Source organism: Mugil cephalus, chromosome 3 (genome assembly GCF_022458985.1).
Source record: "Mugil cephalus isolate CIBA_MC_2020 chromosome 3, CIBA_Mcephalus_1.1, whole genome shotgun sequence".
In the NCBI taxonomy this organism is placed as follows: domain Eukaryota; kingdom Metazoa; phylum Chordata; class Actinopteri; order Mugiliformes; family Mugilidae; genus Mugil; species Mugil cephalus.
This window is the reverse complement of record NC_061772.1, coordinates 13085300-13106465: the sequence shown is the minus strand read 5'-3', so window position 1 is coordinate 13106465 and position 21166 is coordinate 13085300. Positions and strand designations below refer to the sequence as shown.

The window sequence follows — 21166 nt, the reverse complement described above, 5'->3', positions numbered from 1 at the left end:
ACACTTGGCAGCTAATTGAGGGTAAAAGGGAATAGTTTCCGCTGTAGCGTCGCCACTTGCTGGTCGTTTTGGTTTATCATTACCTTTGTTTTTTTGTGTTTTCATACTGTGATATTATATTCTACTGTCTCAAGTTTTTCTGTCTCACAATTTTCTTTGATTTGTGTCGCAGCTTGTCATTAAGGGGTGATTAAGGGGTCCTGAAGCCAGACCAGTTGAGAACCAGTGATGTAGAGCACGAAAAAATTATAGTGTATCTGCAACTGATGTAACTTGGTGTATTGTAGATGATGTTCCTTTTGCTGCTGTGTTAACTATTTAATTGGTATTATGCATTTGCTCATGGAGCGAGTAAAATTAATTTATGTTCTATGTGCAAATGTTGCGTTATGAATGCGGTTTGTTTGTTTGAACAATATGTGACCTACTTTTGCTCTTTCTTTTTGGGAAGCTTTCTCCTTTGTTCTCATGACTTAACTTCTTGAAATGCTGAAGTCAAGATAATTTTCAGAAAGTTACACTCAGGCTTTTGTCAGTGAAATTCAGTCCAGCCCAGCCTCCACCCCTGCTGGATAATTTTTTAGTTTCCACTCACAGGGTCAACCAGTACAACATCTGCTCTCCGTGAGAAGTTACGTTGACGCTCACATGTCTTCTTTTGTCTCCAACACTAACTTTAGAACATGTAGACTAGTGACCCCGCCTACCCCCAGGCAAACCACTTTGGACATCAGACAGAAGGTGAAACACTGGTTCTACTGAAATGCCCCCAAAGTCAGGTGAGACTAGAGTAGACATGCAATGAACAGCAAAATATTCTTTTTCATCTGTCTTTCTGTTCTATGCAAGACACATTTCTTTTTTAAAATTCTTTTCTGAGTCTGACTCACTACGATTATATTGTTCAAATGAATATTTGGTGGTGTTTCAGTTATGCCTTTGCAAGAAAGAGTGGAAAAAAGGAAATAAAATAACTGACCAAGCTGAATTGCCAAAAGACATTTGTCTGTATACTCCTTCGCTTCATCTGTGTTGACAGTTTCCTTCATTTTGGCAGAAAAGCCTCCACACATGCAAACCTACCCTATTTATCCCATCAAGGCATCACATTAGCTCATTTCAGTGTCAACTGTGATTATAAAACTTTAAGTTCAGTGCAGACAGTGGAAGAGGTGAAGTTAAACACTGTATTTAATAACATAAATTAGATGGCGATATCAGTTTTTATGTTTGTGAACTTTTAAGGGCCTGAAAGATAATTACAAAAGAGAAAAAAACAAACTCCAACATCTAAAAGATATGTGTGGCCACTTTAAACTAAATGATTATACTAGACTGAATAGTTTATTGGCTACAACTAAATAAACATACTGATTAAATCAAATAAGCAGGCATCACTACTCAGAATTACTCTATTCTATTCTATTCTATTACTAGAATTATTACTGTTTGTGGTTGGAAGTATCCGTAAGCACTATCTAATGCTAGCCCCCTACTTTTAGCCTTGCTAGCATAGAAAAATACTTTTCTGGCTTATCACACAGTTTGATTTATGGCCAAATACCTGCTCATGTGTTTTAAGATGATTTGCAATTATTATCATATTTTGCCATTAAACAAAGTGAAAAGCAAGGTATGTTGCTAATATTAGCATTTAGCTATGGTATGTTGCTAATATAAGCATTTAGCTAAAAACAAACAAACAAAAGAAAAACACTAATCATGATCAACGACCACTTAAATGTTTGGTGAAATCAAATTTAAAAAAGCAAAAAGCACAGTAGAACTCAGGGCTATGTTCAATAGTGAAAGTGGGAGCTTGTCCTCATGTACAATGTGAAGGGAACTCAAGGGATTTGAAGTGAAAAGCTGTGTACCCTTAAGAAAACCACTAGTGAGACTAACTGGGAAAAAAGGCTTCAGTTTAGTAGGGAGCAAAAACCTTGGACTCAGGAGCAATGTAACATTTACCCTGTTCCAGAGTGATGGGGCATCAGGGTAAGAAGAGAGGCAGATGAAGTAATGCATCCATCATGATCCTAGTGTCTACTGTACCAGCCTGTGGGGGCAGTGCTATGATCTGGGGTTGCTGCAGTTAGTCAGGTCTAAGTGGATTTTTTCTTCCCTGACGACACGGCCATATTCCAAGATGACAATGCCAGGATTCATGGGGCTCAAATTGTGAAAGAGTGGTTCGGGGAGCATGAGACATCACCTTCACACATGGATTGGCCACAGAGTCCAGACCTTAACCCCACTGAGAATCTTTGGGATGTGCTGGAGGAGGCTTTGCACAGTGGTCAGACTACTCCCATCATCAATAGAAGAGCTCGGTGAAAAATTAATGCAACACAGGATGGAAATAAACCTTGTGACATTGCAGAAGCTTAACAAAACAATGCCACAGAGAATGCTGCTGTAATCAAAGCTAAAGGCGTTCCAACGAAATATTAGAGTGTGTGGCTTTTTTATGTTTCAGTGGTGACTTTGTTTTGGCCAGTCAGTGCATACGCTGCATTAAAATTTAAACTGTGAGCTTGTGGTGTTCAAGTAGTAACTTCGGCCGTAAGTCATGAGAACACAGTTGACAGACAACTGTAGTCGTCTAAAAGTCTCAGAGCCGCCCCCCCCACCCCCGTATAAAATACATAATTTTTGCTAAAACACTCAGAATCCCTGGTTTTCAGAGGAGCAGAAAAAACCATGTCGAACTGTTTCTGACAAAGCTTGAGCAACATAATCATTTTAAAGGCTCATGTCAAAATTAGCTCCCAACAATCAGGGCATAAGGGACATTAAGGCAAGGCAGAAGATGGGATCAGCAAGTCCCATCAATCACTCACGACAGCAGGCAGGACTGTGGCAGCGTGATGGATGGCAGCGGTGAAATGAGACAGGGAGGAATGCGCCATACGTCCAGGCTTGTCACACTAAGTTTATACTGCAACACATCAGTGCTCTCACCACTTCATGATCAGCATTAACAAAGACTCCTCTGCACAGTGTAGCCTATGCGGGACGTCTGCGCAGTCAAATGATGGAGGAGAAATTAATGCTGGTTGTCTTGTCTTCACAGCACATCATAGGGACTCCATGACTATTTAAACAGTTGGAACTGAATAAAAAAAACATCTGCAGTACAATCACACATACTGTTGTCCTTAAACACACACATACATGTGCAACTGATTTATTGTTTCTGTCTATATAATTATCCCACATCAAACACATGAACTGAACTACTGACTTGAATGGATGTCACTATAGATAACACTTGAAGTCAGTAAGGCAACGCACTGGAGATAATGTCAGGGCAAGGACTCTCACTGTTATTATAAAATCCAGTAGTTATATATAGTATGAAATTAATGGAAAACAAACCTTTTCCCTAAACCGTCATCTCCCTTTGATTAAACTGGACGTGCGACTGGCAGCACGAGGAGCTGCAGTCACACGAGGACAGCATTAACATTTTGAGGCTTTGTGAAGCAGACGCAGTCAACATTGTCAAAATTACCAGGTGGTGATAATTGCACTGGGAGACAAAAATAGTTGGCTTTCAAGCAGGATACCGTCTCTGAAAGCAGCTGTAGGGGAAAACAAGTCATAGGCAGACATCCTGGGCTGCTCCGTGTCGCCACCAGCCCAATAAACTGACCACAGTGTTGAACATGCTGTTCTACAGCCTGTTAAAGTCTTCACACCCCTGCACGCAAGAGGCATGAAGAAGCCGTGGCTGTTTATTCACTTGATCCTCTGTTTGCAGTCACTGACGGTGAGAGAGTCCGTATGCAGGGACCCGACAACCTTCATGTGAACATTCATGAACTACCTCTGTACAAACTGAATATTTCTTCAGTGTCCAAGACGAGAAAAAATATTAATCAGGCATATATGACTCATCACAGCGACAAAGACCAAGATTACATTCCTTGTGCATTGGACAGCAGGAAACATTGGACTTAACTGGCATTCTTAACGGACTGATAGCCATCCAATTGACTCGTCTCCAAGTATCCAACTGACTCAACGGTGTAAGCTGTCATTAAGTTCCTGTTATGTACAAATAGCCCTGAGCTATTTTTAAAAAAAATAAATCCACCTCATAAAACATCCAAAAGTCAGTCAGCCTCGGTTCCACAACTGTAAAGCCAAACTGAACTAACTGGGGCTCCATGAACGAGAGGGAAGTTGAGTAGTTTTGAAGTTCAGTGAGCCTACACTACGTTACTGACATCTGGCCCCTGGAGAAACTCCAGCGGATATTTACATTACATTTACATTTGCTTAAAATTTTGTATTTTGAACATGTATAATATATATATTTACTACTACATAATCAAATCTAAAGGTAAGGAGTCACCAAACGGAGTCATTAATACACCCTGCACATCAGGAAGGAAGGAAGCACAACAAATCAAAACATCCATTTTAGTCACAGTCGTATTGAGGAGCCTCTTCCCTCTTGGCTAACATTCAAAAAATGGCAGTTGCACTAAATTATTATTAGTTTTATTGCTACATAGTTGGATTGGCCATTACAATGGTCATTTGTATAAGACTAATCTAAGTTAGCACTATGAAGTCAAATTACTAAACTGAAATGCTAATGGTGACATTTTTTTGTGACACCACCAGCTGTGAATCAGTCAACCCACTACTTTGATTTCATGGTCCAGACTAAACCTAAACTGTTAGGTTCGCATGAAGTTTTGTCAATGCATTTACTCCTCCTGTGGATGAGTCACAAAGGCTGTGGTGAGCCCTTTATTGAACAACCCAGGATTACACCATCACCTCCATTTGGTCAGTTCCTACTAACCACAACTGTACCATGTGTTTCATGTGAATCAGCAATTGTTCGCATACTAACATATTAAAGATGAGTGTGTTAGCATGTTTACAGGTTCAAAATATTCCATTAATGTAACTCATTCACTAATAATAAGCTGGTGAACATGTGTTGATTAATAATGTTGCAAATGTTCTCTCTGGCTGTGTTATTTCTCAGCTTAAGCTCAAATTCAACATACTGCAATTACAGCTGACAGTTAAAATCATTACCTGTTTCTCTTTACTGATAATGTGCACACTTTGTATTATAGGCAGTGATGTACAGTGTTGCCAGATATACAAAAATTATTATATTTATTCGACAGTGTCAGGGCTTTGATATAAAATTTGGATAATGGATAAACCAGTTGTTCCATTCAAATGGTCAAACCTGTTTATTCCTTAGGTTATTGCAATTCCATGCAGACAGAATAACTTTCATTTTGTCATAGTGTGATTTTTTCCCCCTGGTTGTTTTAGTACATATATATTTAGTACATATAGTTAGGGTAGTTTGGGTCAATATATGATAATTTTCCCATCTGGCAACACTGGTGATGTATGACCACCTGTCACGAGGGTATTACAAACTGACTGACGCACACATCCGATTTTAACACCAAGGCTTTGATGAGATATAAAAAATGGCGTTTGGGATCACCGAAATGAAGTTTTAGTCCAGCTCAGATGAAGAAATAAAACGCAGGGAGCTGCTGACCAAAACAAACCCACAGTATATAATTAAATTCTAAGAAGACAGTATTCTTCACCCAAATAGATCGTTGGCCACACAATCACAGCAGTAGTTTGATGGCTCATTGTACTCAAACAGTAATTATGTCCTTAAAATACAGTATTTTCAGCGCAGCATGAAACTCAACCCCGGCTCCTCCTTTTACGGCTCACTTCCATCTCTATGAACTCATTTTGGCTTTTCAAATGCATCACACACTCATCTTATCTCTGTAAAACCACATTTTTAAATATACATTTCGTCTGCACAAAATTGGACACATGCAAGTTCAGCCGCATGTAGTAAGTTGTGTCTTCTTATATTCAGACGTTCAGTTTGGGCAGACATGACTCAAACTGGCCAATTTAACAACCAGACAGTCACTAAAGTCACAACATAAAAACGGCTAAAAAAAACACATTATGTGGTTTTGTTATTAAGAAGATTCTTTTTTTTTTTTCTTTAATAGAAACAACTATTTTGTCAGATGATTCCAGTGGATTGTGTATTTGGAATAAGCTAATTATTGTTGCATTTTTTTGCCTGAAATGCTTTAAGAGTTCTGCTTGATATAAGAGGCTTCTTGTAATTAAGTGAACTATTAATCAGTTTAAGCAGTTTACAGTTGACGATCTTATAATATGAAATAATTGGTAGCCTCTGTGTCTGAGGTGAAAGTGTACGCTCCCTCGTGTGTTTGCCTCTGTTTCCTAATTAACTTGATCGTAGCCTGCCCCCTGCTGGCTAATCCACAGTACGCTTCTTTAGTACTGATTTACGTACCTCTGAAATGCTTGTGTCTCAACTTATTAAATAAACATTAGAAACGTAAGGAAGATGTGTGTTTTTAGATTGTTATCCCCATAATGGAGAACAACCAAGTAGCCCCGACTGGTACAAAATTAATTTAGCAGCAGGAGAATGAGCCTAAGCACACAAATATAAACATAAACAAACAGTAAATAACTAACTTCAATGATGCGGAAGGAAAAAAAAACTCATTTGAATCGCCTTCTTCCCACATGACCTTGACCTCATACAAAATGAAAGTATTTCTGCTATTTAGTCCAGCTCACTGGAATAATATATTATGTAATATAATAGATAGATATCTCTGTACAACACAACACAATTCAATAGTACTACAAACCACAGCCTGCAAAATGAAAACAGCTCTCTCGGTTACTTTAATGCTGAATACCGTAATCTTCAGATCTTCAGATTTATTGCAGCACTATTAGGAATAATTTGTTTTCACGAGGGCACCTAATGAATGAATGTGTTGCGTCTCTGTTTCCTCCTCCTTAATGTGTTTGTAATGTGTTTTACGTCTGCAGCATACCTGGCCAGGATGTTGGGAGAGAAGATAAAAAAAAACTGTGACAGTGTCGGGTGCTTTAGTAATAATTAATAATTGATGATTGTACACACTAGGACAGATTGGCGCATGCGCAGTCCAGTGTGGTCACAGACGGAATGTTCTAGGTCTGGTCCGGAAGGAAGGAAGGAGTCTCTCTCTCTGGTAGCAGCAGCCATCAACAAAAAAGAGGAGACGAAGAAGAAGAAGAAACAACAGCGACTGGAGAGAGACGAGACGGGAGCTAGCGGCCCTGTGGCTGAGCCTATTTGGATTTCGGGCGAAAGAAGCATCGATTACTAAAATGACCAGTGGGTATCGACATATATTTCGACCGTAAGGCATTAATGTACTTCACTCGACTGCATGTGGTTTGTGCTCGTTGTTTTCGCCAACCGTTAGCATGGGCCGACCTGGGTTCCGTCTATTTGCTGGAATAGACGGAAACATTATTTCGCGGAGTTCACGTCAGGATTGTCGCTTTTTTGAGTGACAACACTGACACACCCCAGCAGCCGTGCTGGCCTCGACAGGCGTGAATGGCGAACACGGGCTTAAGCCAAGTGCCACTAACACGGTCGGTGTGTGTGTGTTACATAAAGTGCGTTGTACGCACCGATGGGCCAGTGGCTTGGTTGTTGTGCGGCTGTTAGTCCGAGCCCTGGCCTTGTGTGGAGGCTCAGTTAGCAGCGGTAAAAGACGGATATTTGGACATAAGCGCTACTCGGATCAAACGGGATGTAAACGTGATAACCCGCGGTTATTTTTGTTCGTGCAAATGTTGCTGTGGCCTCGCTGCTTGCGCTCTTAGACCCGTGTTATTGTGGTGGAAGATGTTTTGCTGCCCTCTGTGCTGTTGTTCTGGTTTTTGAATCCGCTCCAGAGCGCCTCTCTGCCACGTCGGCTCATTTCTGGTTCTGCACCATTTTTTATTTCTGCCGTCATATACGTCAACACAGGCACTTTTTTATTTTTACATTCTGGTATCTACACAATAGAAAACAAAAATACCCATATGTTGTTGGTGTTGTTTAGTTTTTTTTTTCTTTTTTTCTAGTTTTTAGTAACAAGGATGCTTCACGGGTGTTTCAGATTTGTCTGACTTCTGTGGCCTGTGTCTGTGTTCGTTGTCTGTTTCCTGACATGCAGGAGGAAACCAACGTGAGCTTGCACGCCAGAAGAATGCCAAAAAGGCGAATGAAAACACTAAAGGCAAGAGGGGCGATGACGGGCTGTCCGCTGCTGCTCGGAAGCAGAGGTAAGCTGTGATTTGGTTTAGATTAAACAGGTGGGATGCACGCAAACTTGGCATTTTCTTCACCACTTTACCCAGCGTGTTTACTTAGGATTTGAGAGACCATTTCACTTTCACCGTACACAACCACATATAGTTATGGATTATACACAGAAAAAAAAAAACACGAGGGTACCTACAGCTCACAATATTAAAAGTGGTCTTATATTTTAACAGGTAAATGTTTGAAGCGCAGTGATTTATCTGTGTGTATTACAGTTTGCCCCGTCCTAACAAAGTCTGTTCTCCCTTCTCTCCACAAGGGATGCCGAGATAATGCAGCAGAAGCAGAAAAAGGCGGATGAAGGAGGGAAGCCAGGAAGCACAAAGTCCAAGTAAAGAACGGGGTCGGAGATGAATTAGAGTCAGTGTTCCAAGAACATCCCACGTTCAGCATTCTTCCTGATATTTATGAGAAAGGATCTGTCATTTCTGTCTAGACTCAAGAATCCAGGATCCCACATTCTTCCCTATGGCAAATGACATTGCTTGTTGGATTTGTTATTTTACTTGGTGAAATTATGTCTGAGCAGGTTAGTGGTTGTCCCACTCTGGTGCTGTATGCAGCGGAGCACCAGTTGTGTAACCAGCAGGATAAAGATGAACAATTCTCGATACAAAGCATCTGCGTAACAGTTGTGTATTTTTGTACAAAAATGTCCCCTGCTGGTTTCAAATAAAGTGTATCTTTTTAGTTCATGCTTGCTTGAATTATTCTGGATATACAGGTGTTGAAAGACGGCCAGCGCAGCATTTTCTCTTGAGCTTTTCTTTGGCTATATCAGTGACACATTCAGGTGCTGTTTTAAGAGTGTGCTGAAGAGTTATGCCGCTTTAATTTGGAAATAAACTACAACTCGACATTTCTGTGTAGTCTGGTATTTGAATAATTATAATTTTAAGGCCGAAATATGGTGAAACCACAGGTGTATTAACATTGCAAATGTGCAGCAATGGAAAATGAAAAACCTGTTCATCCATCTCTGTGCAGAAGTTGCATTAGACATGTTTACTGGACGGGCGCCCACATAATGAGAAATACCTGTTGAGATAAATTTAGAAAATTATTTTTACCAAACGTGAAGTGTGATTAATATCAGTGTGCTCAATACCCGTTTAGTTGAAATTGTTACTACTGCTTAGTCACTTTTGATCTTCAGTTACAATCCTACTGTGCACAAAAAGTATGGGTGTATCAATTCTTAGTAGCATACAGGTATTTTTATTGTCAACACTCTTTATGAAAGCATCCAAATATCAGCAGTACACAAGCTCTTGGGTCAACTCTTAACTTCCATGAATAAAAACACATAACAGGTTAAGTAGCGCAGAGTGTTCTGTCTGCATCACTGCTAATTTACTGTAAATCAAGAATACCAGCAAGGTAATGATGTGGAGCACAGGTGTCAAGCACATGGCCTGCAGGTCAAAAACGTCCTGCTAGACAGTCTAATCTGGGCCACAGGATGAATTTGCAAAGCTGAAGACATTAACTACAATTTTTCCAACAATAAAAGATAAACAGCTATTCCGAGTGTTTACTCAGTTTTAGTGTTGTGGACATAACACAACACTGAGGCCTAGAACTTCACAGTAATTGCATTTTTTTTTCTTAAGAAATGTCCAGTTGTTCATTACATGTTTTTTTATAGTGTAGTTCTCTTTCATAATGAACCTCTTGGCACTAAAACAAAGGGAAATGTTTGGAGTTGACGTTATTTATACGTGAATACCCTATTGTGTTTCTGGTCCAGTCCCCTTGAGATCAAATTGGGCTGTACTTTGTGGCCTCTAACTAAAATAAGATCGACACCCGTGATGTAGAGCCAGAATGACCACTAGGTGGAAGCAAACACCACATTGTTATTATTTCTTTAACTAGTAAGGTAAATGGTAGTATACTCGTTCCTTAAGTCAGCCCTCCTTACTGTGAACAATCAGTGAAGAGCTGTTAATTAGTGATAAATTCTATATTTTAAAGATTTTGTAAAAAACATATTCACGTCTTGTATGAATACAACCCACTCCAGTGTTTCGGTTACATTATACCAAACGGATTCACTGTAGACCTCACATTTCTGCTATTTTATTTTGTAGTTTTTATCAAGCCAGTAAGGTACAACTCAAGCTATTGACAGCCACTAAGCTGTGTGTCTTGCTTACTGAAATCCAGTGAGTTTGTCAGAGCTCTCAGATTACAGGGCGTATAATTAAGTCACCAGTTTAGCTTTTTTTCCATCTCCAGATAGCAGCAGTGCAGACGAGGAGCTGAATAGTGATGAGGAGCAAATGCAGCATCAGCAGGCTGCTTAAAACCCAGAAAATTCAAACCTTATCTCCTGTCATCCACAGTGGTCTGCTCGCAGCTTTGCCTAGATCTCACATAAATTCAAGCATAAGGCCAATCAGACTTACTGAGGTTTCTGTCAGGTTTTCTTAAAGCTGACCAAGAGAGGAGCTGAATGGCAATGGAAGATGCAGAATTCAAAGCAAGGCCAAAGTCAGCTCAATTTCTCTGGCTCAAAAAATCTCTGGTTTATTTCTGCTGAATTATTATGTTGGATGAAAGCAAGAAGTAAATTAATTGTTGTGGTATTGCTGTTAACAAAAGGTCCACTGTCAAAGTACAAAGCTGGGGAAAAAAGGACAACAATACGGCTGCTTGAGCTGCAAACAAATCAACTACAGCAAAGAATCAGTCTGGCATTACTTTTCACTTCTCAAACCACACATTTAGTGGAAAAACACAAGATAAATGACACTACACATCAAAAATATACCCCTAAACATCTGGGACTGAAATTACATACAGGGCATTTGTGTTTTATCCCTGTCCCCAGCACTATGCTGGGGACAGGTGCACAGTGCACTGTGCCTAGAGCTCAGTAGGGCAGGAAAATTGTCTAAGTTTAGACTTGAAGATTTATAATCTCTCACCTGCTTTTCTCTCCAAAAACATCTGCAGAAAACCTGGCCCAGATGTGCTGCCCTGCAATAACAAGGCCTTCAGCGATCACTGCAAGCCTGTGTTTATACTTTCTCTGGTTTTATCCATCAGGCCTGGACGTTATCTAATGGGTCAGTATACTTAAGATGCAGTCGCTACAGAAATTATTTCAACAACTTTTTTTAGTGTTGTAGACGTTAGACTTTTTTATTCTCCATCAGTGTATAGAGAAAATGGTTTTCTGCCTTTCATAGCTTTTACCTTGGTTGCGCTGCTACCAAACATGTATTTTGATATAAAAGCTTTTATCCCTGAACATGAATTATATTCGCATCTTTTATGTAGCTTTATGCCATTTTATTGGTTCAACAATGATGCTTCCACTGGATTTGATGTATAAGTTTTTTTGCTGTACTAATGGCATTCATCTCACCGTATGAGATACCTGGCTACGATGCAACATCTTGTTTTGATGTATATTTGTATGATGTTGATGATTTCTATAGCGGTATCATAAAGATCGTATTAAGAGGTGGTGATTCTCCTGTGTTTACAACACAACATTAGCCCGCAAGTCTGGTTTTATTCTGGGATTCTGGCCATAGACAGACATATACACTCAGTTGCCACTTTATTAGGTACCCCTGTTCAATTGCTTGTCAACACAAATTGCTAATCAATCACATGGTTGCAATCCAATCCATTTAGGCATGTAGAGGTGATCAAAACAACTTGCTGAAGTTCAAACCGAGCATCAGAATAGGGAAGAAAGGGGATTTAAGTGACTTTGAACGTGGTATGGTTGTTGGTGCCAGACTGAGTATTTTGAGTATTTCAGAAACTGCTGATCTACTGGGATTTTCACACATAACCATCTCTAGGGTTTACAGAGAATGGTCCGAAAAAGATAAAATATCTAGAGAGCAGAAGTTGTGTGGATAAAAATGCCTTGTTGATGTGAGAGGTCAGATGAGAATGGGCAGACTGGTTGGAGATGATAGAAAGGCAACAGTAACTCAAATAACCACTCGTTAAAACCAAGAAATACATAATAATATGTCCGAACACACAACACGTCCAACCTTGAAGAAGATGGGCTACAGCAGCAAAAGACCACACCAGGTGCCACTCCTGTCAACAAAGAACAGGAAACTGAGATTACAGTTCACACAGACTCACCAAGATTGGACAACAGAAGATTGGAAAAACGTTGCCAGGTCTGTCGAGTCTCGATTTCAGCTGCGACATTCAGATGACGGGTTCAGAATTTGATGTAAACAACAGGATGAATGCATGTATCCATCCTGCCTTGTGTCAACGGTTCAGGTTGGTGCTGGTGGTGGTGTAATGGTGTGGGGGATATTTTCTTGGCACACTCTGGGCCCTTTAGTACAAACTGACCATGGTTTAAATGCCACAGCCTACCTGAGTGTCGTTGCTGACCATGTCCATCCGTTTATGATCACAGTGGACCCATCTTCTGTTGACTACCTCCAGCAGGATAATATACCATGTCACAAAGCTCATATCATCTCAAACTGGTTTCTTGAATATTACAATAAGTTCACTGTTTTGGGATGTGGTGGAATGGGAGATTCGTATCATAGATGTGCAGCCAACAAATCTGCAGCAACTGTGTGATGCTATCATGTCAGTATGGACCAAAATCTCTGAGGAATGTTTCCAACACCTTGTTGAATGTATGCCACAAAGAATTAAGGCAGGTCTGAAGGAAAAAGGGGGGCCAACCTTTTACTAGCAAAGTGTACCTAATAAAGTGGCCAGTGAGTATATTTACACACACACACATACATACATGTATGTAAACAGTTGACCTTAAACCTTCAGTTGGAATGAGAAATAAGTCTATATAGAGTTATTATTAGCCCGGAATGGCTAATCTGGAGGACCGGAGCAATTATTATTATTATTAACATTTTGGGCCGGTGATGATTCATGGTACTGAGTGTATGCTGTAACCGCTGTCCCTGAGCCGTTTGTTTTTTCTTCACGTGCGTGCAGCGCAGTGTTGTTTGTAGCCTGTTTGGCTCCACCCCCAGAAATGCGTCCGACCGTTAGCAAAGTCATTTAGCAAAATGAAACATTAAAAGAGCAAGCGTGTCGCCGAAAAGACACAAATGCAAAAGAGAAAGGTGTGCAGAAATGATGATTATGAAACGGTAAGGCAAGACGTCGAACAAAATGCAACTCAGACCTGTATCGTTCAAGCTAATTGATTAGCCTGTCGAGTAAATGAATTGCGTGGCATTGGAACATAAACGTTTCATAATTATAATATGAAATAATATGATGATGTGACGCCACAGTGTGGGCAGGTAGGATTACTCATTGGGCGAGTATTGTTAGGATTAATATAGTGAAAAGTGTGGTGTAGACCAGGGTTTCTTACCCCTTTCGATCTCCGGACCCGATCTTCTTTTCTCTTCAAAAAGTCCGCCGGCTTTCCAACAGTTGGATTAGCTACTAGCTAACTAGCTTTGGTTTCTCGATGCCGCCTTAGTTTTCAAGGCTTCAGTGAGTCATTGAATAGCGTTAGACCACATTCAACACACTGGGCTCTCGACTTTACCTCGCTGCTACCCCCATTCACAAAGCCGAACTTAATAAAGTCAGGCTTGTATTTACGCACAAATGTAGACTTTAGGAGGGGGTTGGCATAACTTTCATCTTCGCATTTTTTCGTTATAAAAATGTTTCCGTAACTTAAAAGTTTGCAGCTGGTTTCTTCTGCTGCTCCTTATTGGAGCGTTTTATGCCCAAATGATACATATATATTTATAGTTAATAGAATTAAAGTAATTTGGAATAAACTTACATATTTTGCCATTGAAAATATCAGATTATTTTTTTTTATTATTATTGTGATACAGGTGCAGGCGAGTCTGGGACTTTAGAGAACAGTGTGCCATTGTAGGCTTAATGTGTAAAGTTATAATTGCACAAGTGGGACAGTCTGAGGCATGAAACTCCAGGGCTGAAAATGAGTCCAACTCTGACCTGAACAAATGCTGTAAACTAAGTTGCTTTCAAAAATAAGTATTAATAGTTTATTTTCATCCATTAACAAAATGCAGTGCCTTCAAGACAGCATCAATTTGGTTCAGTTTTTGAAGGAACTTGGCTGGTAGGTTGTATTATATATATATCTATATCTACATATCCATATCGATCTATCTATCTATCTATCTGATGTGATGTGATGTGATGGATGTGCACAGAACAGACTGGACTGGATTACTCTGTATGTAGAAGTAGATCAGAGGATCCCTGTAGTACATCTCCTATGTTGGGTGTACATTTTATATCCTGGGAGACAGCGAGGGAAAGCCATTTCATTTCCTGTCCGTATGCAGAGTTTTTACTGTCTCAAATAAGCGTGATGACCGTTGTGACGTCTTCATAATTCAGGTGGGTCTCCAGAGGTGCAGTCATTTGTGTAAAGATGTTTCTGGAGTGAAAAGGAGTCTAAAGCAATGATACCTGATAAAACCAAAAGTCTGCATACAATGTCAGAGTCATCCACTTACCAGATACTCACAACATTATTTTACCCTAAGTAAAAAAGAAAAAAAAGGGAATTTTCACAGTAATCACATGGTTGAAAAGTATTACCCCAGACAGGTATCGCAGCACAGGCTTTCAGCGTTTACAGAGATACTGTGGTAAACCTTAATTTAGACTATGTCTGTATGAGGAGTAAAGGGTATAAACTGTTAATCTCAGGTGCAGCTGCCGTATGAAACGGCTTCTTTGATGTACATATCTAACAATATATAATAAAACGGTCACATTTTTAATTACACGTAGAACATGATACCGTTCCATCTCTGCTTTTTGGATGTTGGCTGTTGTGGATTATGCAAGTGTATTGTAAAAGAAAATGTTAGGACCTGTCTGGGAGCTGAATCTTCAAAGGAACTAGGTCATTCAACAAGACAATGACCCCCTGCACACAAATCATTATACAAAAGTGAGTTAAAAAAGGAACAAAATTATTGTTTTGAAATGGCCAATTCAAAGTCCTGACCTTAATGCAACAGAAATGATGAGGGAAGGACCTGGGTGCAAAAACTTTTAAGAGGCACTCTGTCTGTCCTTCTATATATAGGCTAATAAGAAAGCACACTTCTCTCAGTAAAGTTGTTCTTTAGAGTGGGATTTAAATTCAATGATGTGACCTATTATGTGAACAGCCAGTTTTAAAGAGGGAGTGTGGTGGAGTGTGACCTGGGAAGTCGAGCCTGGATTGATTTAAAAGATCTTACAGTTCCCTTCATTGACTGTGAAAAGTAAATCTGCTTTTCAATTTCATCGTCAACCAAGCGTTGCCGTGAAATATGTAATGCAATCACAGACGAAATGCCGGCCGACTGTAATTGTTTTCAAGGCTGCGGCAAACAAAAGGCACTTTTCACAGCGCAGTCATTTGTCAATAATGAATGACAAATTACCATCTTTGCTCCTTATCAAAGGGTCGCTGACAGCACATGAGCTGCTGGTGTTGAAAGTAAATGGGATCTGGCACAGGACATCAAAAGAGGGAGAATACTTTGAGATTCAGAGAAACGGAAAAGGGCCAACTGGCAGACATTGGCCTTAGGAGCAAAAAAAGTGACTTTTTTTTATCATCATACTGAGGATACATGTCAGTGGAGTCTTCTACCCAGTGACGGTACAGTTTTTTAATTTCGTATGTAATGTTCGCGCTACTTATGGTGCGTCTTTACATGCACTTAAGTTGTTCAGTTAAAGACGGATTAAGGCAATAATTAGTTTTTTTCACGCGCATGTAAACGTACTGACCGATCCACATCCACTGATTTAGTGTTAATTTCGTTAACACGATGACGTCCCAAAACTAGCAAGCTTCCACATGCCCTGTGGCTACCATAGACGGTATAAAGATTAGGTCCGAAGAATACTGCATTTGAAAATTAATTTCAAGAAGCATTTTAATATATAATTGTTTAATTGTGAGAATGACATACCATTTACACCCTGAGGAAACATGTTATCTAAGTTAAGAATAACTAAGTATTGAACAATGAAGTAAAATAACAAAATCTCTAGGAAAAACAATGACCTGGCAAGACAAGACATTAAATGGAACTTAATTAAAAGAAATTAAATTAAATCAAACTAAATTAAAGTGAATTGAAGTGAATTTAATTACACGTGCTTCACTAAATTAAAGTGAATGGAAATGAGCTGAATTGAATTGAACTGAATTAAATTACATCCAACTAAATTGTATTAAATAAAACTAAATTAAATCTGAATTGAATTAAATTCAATAGAACTGATCGGACTAAACTAAAGTGAACTGAAATGAACTGAAATTAATAAAATCTATCTAAATTAAAGGGGGTGTCTTATGCTTATTCTCTGATCCAGGGATGGTGCTTCAGCTCCTCCAAGGTGATGCGGTCGTGTGGATATGGCGTCAGACATTGTCTTAAAAAAATTGTGCATCCTGGTAAAAACAAAGAAGAAACAGAGAAGTGTTAATTTATTCAGATAAAAATGTGTCATAGAAGTGTCCTCAGCATCTTCTCTCAGTGCGTTTACATGCACGTGAAAAAAAAGAATTATTGCCTTAATTGGAGAACTTAAGTGCATGTAAACACGTTACTCGGATTAAAATCGGAGTTCTCATTGTCCGATTGAGACACCCGGATAATGCGATTGGAATCAGAGTTTTCAAACGGATAATGTGTGTGCGCATGCTCCACCACCGCTGCGCTGGCGTGTGACCCCGGAACAAACACGTCCAAGAAAGTCGGGCCTAGAAGAAGAAGAAGAGAAAAGGAGCCATCTGAGGGATAGCGTGGATCTTACCTGCATCAGAAGTAGCGCGAACATTACGTATAAGGTTAAAAAATGTACAATTATCCGGTATGAAATGCCGGTCCCCCGCATGAACGACTCGTTTATTATATCACGTAACAGGTTACCCAGAAATCGGCCCGTATTAACGTGGTATTATCCCGCTGAAAAGACACGTATCGCCACCTAGTGTGGAAGAGGAGAACAGTTATTGGATTTTCTTGCGCTGCATGTAAACTGGGACAAGGACTGTAGTGAGAAATTTGAATTTTGAGCATAGCTCGATTAATCTCTGCATGTAAACACACTGACTGTCTTATATGCAAAATCTGTGTATGTCTTATAGCTTACTTGTTGATGGTGTGGAGTTCAGTGTCAACTGATTTAACACAAAGAGCAAAACATCATACCACTGAATCTATCATAAGGTTCCAGCTCCTCTTGGCAGCTACATCCAACAGGATCAACTTCAACAAGGATGTTGCTTAGCTTGATGTCTCTGTGAAAAACTCCCTTCGAGTGCATGTCAATGGCCGCATCTATCATCTGCTCCATGATGACCTTGGCCTCATCTTCCGCCAGGTGGTCTTCTTTGTCACGGCGGTAATCCAAGAGAGTCTTGCAGTTGCGTGGTCTTTCCATAACCAGGATAAGGTGGTCCTCCAGATCAAAACAGTCAAGAAGGGAGGTAGCTGCAGATCTCCCAGATGATTCAGGTCCACCTGCTGCTTTAATCATGAAGTACACTTCCCGGATGACGTGCTTCTTTCGATTCTCAACCTGAAGGAAACAATGCAGACAAAAAATATGAAAAACTGCATAACAACCTGTAAATGTGAACGAAATGCTTCAATAATGTTGTGTTGCACTGCTTCAGCAATAGCAATAGTCAGTGAACACACGGTGACAGAATCTATTTTCAATGTATTCACTTACTATCTGACTGTTTGGGAATAAATTTAATCGCGACCTGCAAGACAGAAACACGAGCATGTTTCATTCTATCCTTTTCATATAAAAGCTGTGAGACTTGTATGAGAGAGAGAATGTCAGAGTAAGGAGACTTACTGGTAGCTCATCTGTCTTTCTGTAGCCTGTGGAAACCCTAATGACGGGGCAGTTATGTTTTGCACTGTGTGCAGTAAATTGAAGTAAATTTGAGAAGTACTTGCCCAACAGGGCAAGTAGGAAAAAACCTTAACATCAGACCCTGTATGGTAAAGAATATGCCTAGAAATGTGGGACTATTTGTTGAAGCTAAATGATCAACTTACCGTGGCTGGTTTTCACAGAGAAGGATCCGTCGTATATTCCCTCCTCATCAGAAGATGAAGAGTTGCTGCCGTGATCAGAGCGCCACAACTCTGGGGGTATGTCTCCGACAGAGAAAAAACACCATAATGTTGAGACCCTCAACTGTCCTTTGGGGTGCGTCTGACTACACTAACACCCTCTAACTTTCCACTACAGGAATAACCGCTCTCAGTATCATTCATTTTTTTTCTTGGGTCATCAACATCAACATTAGCTTTCTGATTTATTCCCTTCATGCTAATACCCTCTAAATGGTCGCTATGTTAATTACCATACTTACTAGCATCCCTAATATTTTTCTGTGGACTAACTACATCGACTTTAGTTTTCTGATTTATTCCCTTCATGCTAGTACCCTCTAAAGCAGGGGTGCTCATTACGTCGATCACGATCTACCAGTCGATCGCAAAGGTAGTATGGGTAGATCGCATGACATTAAAGAAAAAATAGATGTCAGCCTATCATCCATCCCGCCACTTGATTGATATACAGGGCAGCCAGTCAGATGACATCTGAATTTTTCTGACACTTAGGTCACCACGCATGTGCAAACAACGGTGCTAAGTGCAGCACAACTAACAAGCTAGCTAGCGAGTTGGTTACCTACAATTTTAAGCCCTCGTTTTATTCTCTTGAACTCAAGAAAGGGTATAAACATGAGTGGGGGAGCTGAACCAAGTAAGAAAACCAAAACGTATCACTTTCATACGGAATGGGAGGAGGACTTTTTTTTCACGATGACATTTTCAAAGTGCGTTTGCCTCATCTGCCAGTCTACCATCGCAATACCAAAGAAGGGAAATGTGGAGCGGCAAAAACGAGCTGAGAAAGAGAAAGGTGAAGGAATTAAAATGCCAGTTGTCCGGACAGCAGTCATTTTTCACACAACCTACTTCAAAAATGTGCATAGTTAATTGTGTTGTGTTGTGCAATATTGGCTCATGCGGTTATGCAAGGTACATCAATATACATTGTACAAAGAATCTTCAATATATTTATAAATAAATATATGTTTTGCATTTTTGTAGTAGGTAGATCACTTTGACTTGGCCATTTTTTAAAGTAGCTCGCATGCTGAAAAAGTGTGAGCACCCCTGCTCTAAAGGGTCACTACATAATTTAAAATGTTTACTATCCTCCCCAATCCTTTTTTTGTGGACTAACTACATCAACTTTAGCTTTCTGATTTATTACCTTCATGCTAGTACCCTCTAAAGGGTCACTACATGAATTAAAACGCTTACTGTCACACCTAATCTTTTCTTGTGGGCTAACTATATCAACATTAGATTTCTGATTTCTATACTTCAAACTAGCACCCCCTGTGATGCTGCAATGATCACCACTCTTACTATCACCCCTTATCCTCTTTCACTGTCTATCTTCATCAGCCTCACTTTTTCGCTTTGTCCCTTTCATACCAGGGTCCTCTACAGCTACACTACACGGATAACCACGCTTACTACCACTAATTGTTCTCAACTTTTTTGCAGGGCTACCTACATCAGACTGAGCTTTTCGCTTTCTTCCCCCTGCGCTAACATCCTCTAACTTTATACTACAGGAATAACTCTCAATAACGCTCTTACTATCAGCACAAATTTTTCCTAATTTAACATTAACTTTAGCTTTCTGTTTTCTTCCCTTCACGCTAGTACCCTCTAAAGGGTCGCTACATGAATTACCACGCATACTATCTCTCTTTGTCTTTTTTCGTGGGCTATCTTGATTAGCATCGGCTTTTCGCTGTCTTCCTTTCGCACCCTCTAAGGTTGTACTGCAGGGATTACAACTCTTACTATCACTATCACCCCTCTTCTTTTCCTTGACAGTATCATCCTGCAGGGAGTCACACCCACTTTGATGTTTCTCAAAGCCCTGAGACTTTATCTCTGAGAACTTAGAAGCCATCGCAGTGAAAAGACCAAATTAAATGTTAAAACATTAAAACGAGCAAATATTTGTATATCTACATTTGTGTAGCTGTCTTGAAATTACGCGAGAAAATATTATCGATAATGAGCTAAAAGAAAGAAAGTATTAGTATTAGGGTTATATATATATATATATATATATGTTATATAAATGTAAACTGATCACAATATGACCAACAGACTAATATTGTATAGGTCCCCATTTTACATTCAAAAAATCCCTGACTCATAGATGCCATAATGCAACAATGAGGAGATGCATTATGGCATCTGAATGTGTCAATGTAAGGTGTCTTATGCTTATTCTCTGATCCAGGGATGGTGCTTCAACTCCCCTAAGGTGATGCAGTCGTGTGGATATAGTGTCAGACATTGTTTTAAAAAATCCTTGCATCCTGGAAAGAACAAAGAAGCAGAGAAGAAGTGTTAATTTAGCATAAAGCCAGTTAATCATTTGTCACAGAAGTGTCCTGCCTTTTCACTCCTTACCCTTTCTGTTCCATTTAAAGTAATATTTTTTTCTCTCTTAATATCATTTTACCCTCAAAATCCACAGATGATTTATTATAACAATACCTGTGTGGCAGAAAATATTCTCACTGAGCACTGTTGACACTCATGTTGAGTGTAGTGATGTAAAAAACATCTTTTGTAGATTTAAGGTGAGCGACAAAGGCTCCTGTAATTAATGAATTGTATTTACCATATCCTGTAGGTATTAACTAACTTAAGCAAATGTCTTCCATCTAAAATGAACTGAACACAATATGTTATGTTATGTACATGATGCCTCAGCATCTTCTCTGTCTTGTATGTAAAGTCTGTGTATGTCTTATATCTTACCTTTTGATAGTGTGGAGTTGAGTGTCATCTTCTTGGCAAGATATGTGGACGTTTTAAATGAACC

General features: G+C 39.6%; 1 protein-coding gene and 1 long non-coding RNA gene across 2 annotated transcripts; one reads left to right on the top strand and one right to left on the bottom strand.

Annotated features, from left to right (window-relative positions):
• The first annotated feature begins 7015 nt into the window (after positions 1 to 7015).
• Positions 7016 to 8563, top strand: LOC125005892. The gene is made up of 3 exons (XR_007112501.1): positions 7016 to 7259; positions 8073 to 8181; positions 8481 to 8563. It is a non-coding gene; the product is annotated as an uncharacterized LOC125005892 (long non-coding RNA).
• A 7581-nt stretch (positions 8564 to 16144) lies between these two features.
• On the bottom strand, positions 16145 to 20839 carry LOC125005622 (serine/threonine-protein kinase pim-2-like). Its single transcript, XM_047581082.1, has 3 exons — positions 17948 to 20839; positions 17422 to 17791; positions 16145 to 16658 (listed from the first exon to the last, which is right to left on the bottom strand). The coding sequence occupies exons 1-3, from the start codon at positions 18002 to 18004 to the stop codon at positions 16564 to 16566; spliced, it is 522 nt and encodes a 173-aa protein (XP_047437038.1). The 5' UTR covers positions 18005 to 20839; the 3' UTR covers positions 16145 to 16563.
• Between the last annotated feature and the right edge of the window lie 327 nt (positions 20840 to 21166).

Bases quoted from the DNA above. Each gene is read 5' to 3' on its own strand.
- LOC125005622 (XM_047581082.1), bottom strand. From the start codon at position 18,004: ATGCTCGTGTTTCTGTCTTGCAGGTCGCGATTAAATTTATTCCCAAAC. The intron at 17,792-17,947 runs GTAAGTGAATAC...TGTTTCCTTCAG, and splicing joins TATTCCCAAACAGTCAGATA to GTTGAGAATCGAAAGAAGCA. The intron at 16,659-17,421 runs GTATGATGTTTT...TGTTTTTACCAG, and splicing joins ACCTTATGATAGATTCAGTG to GATGCACAATTTTTTTAAGA.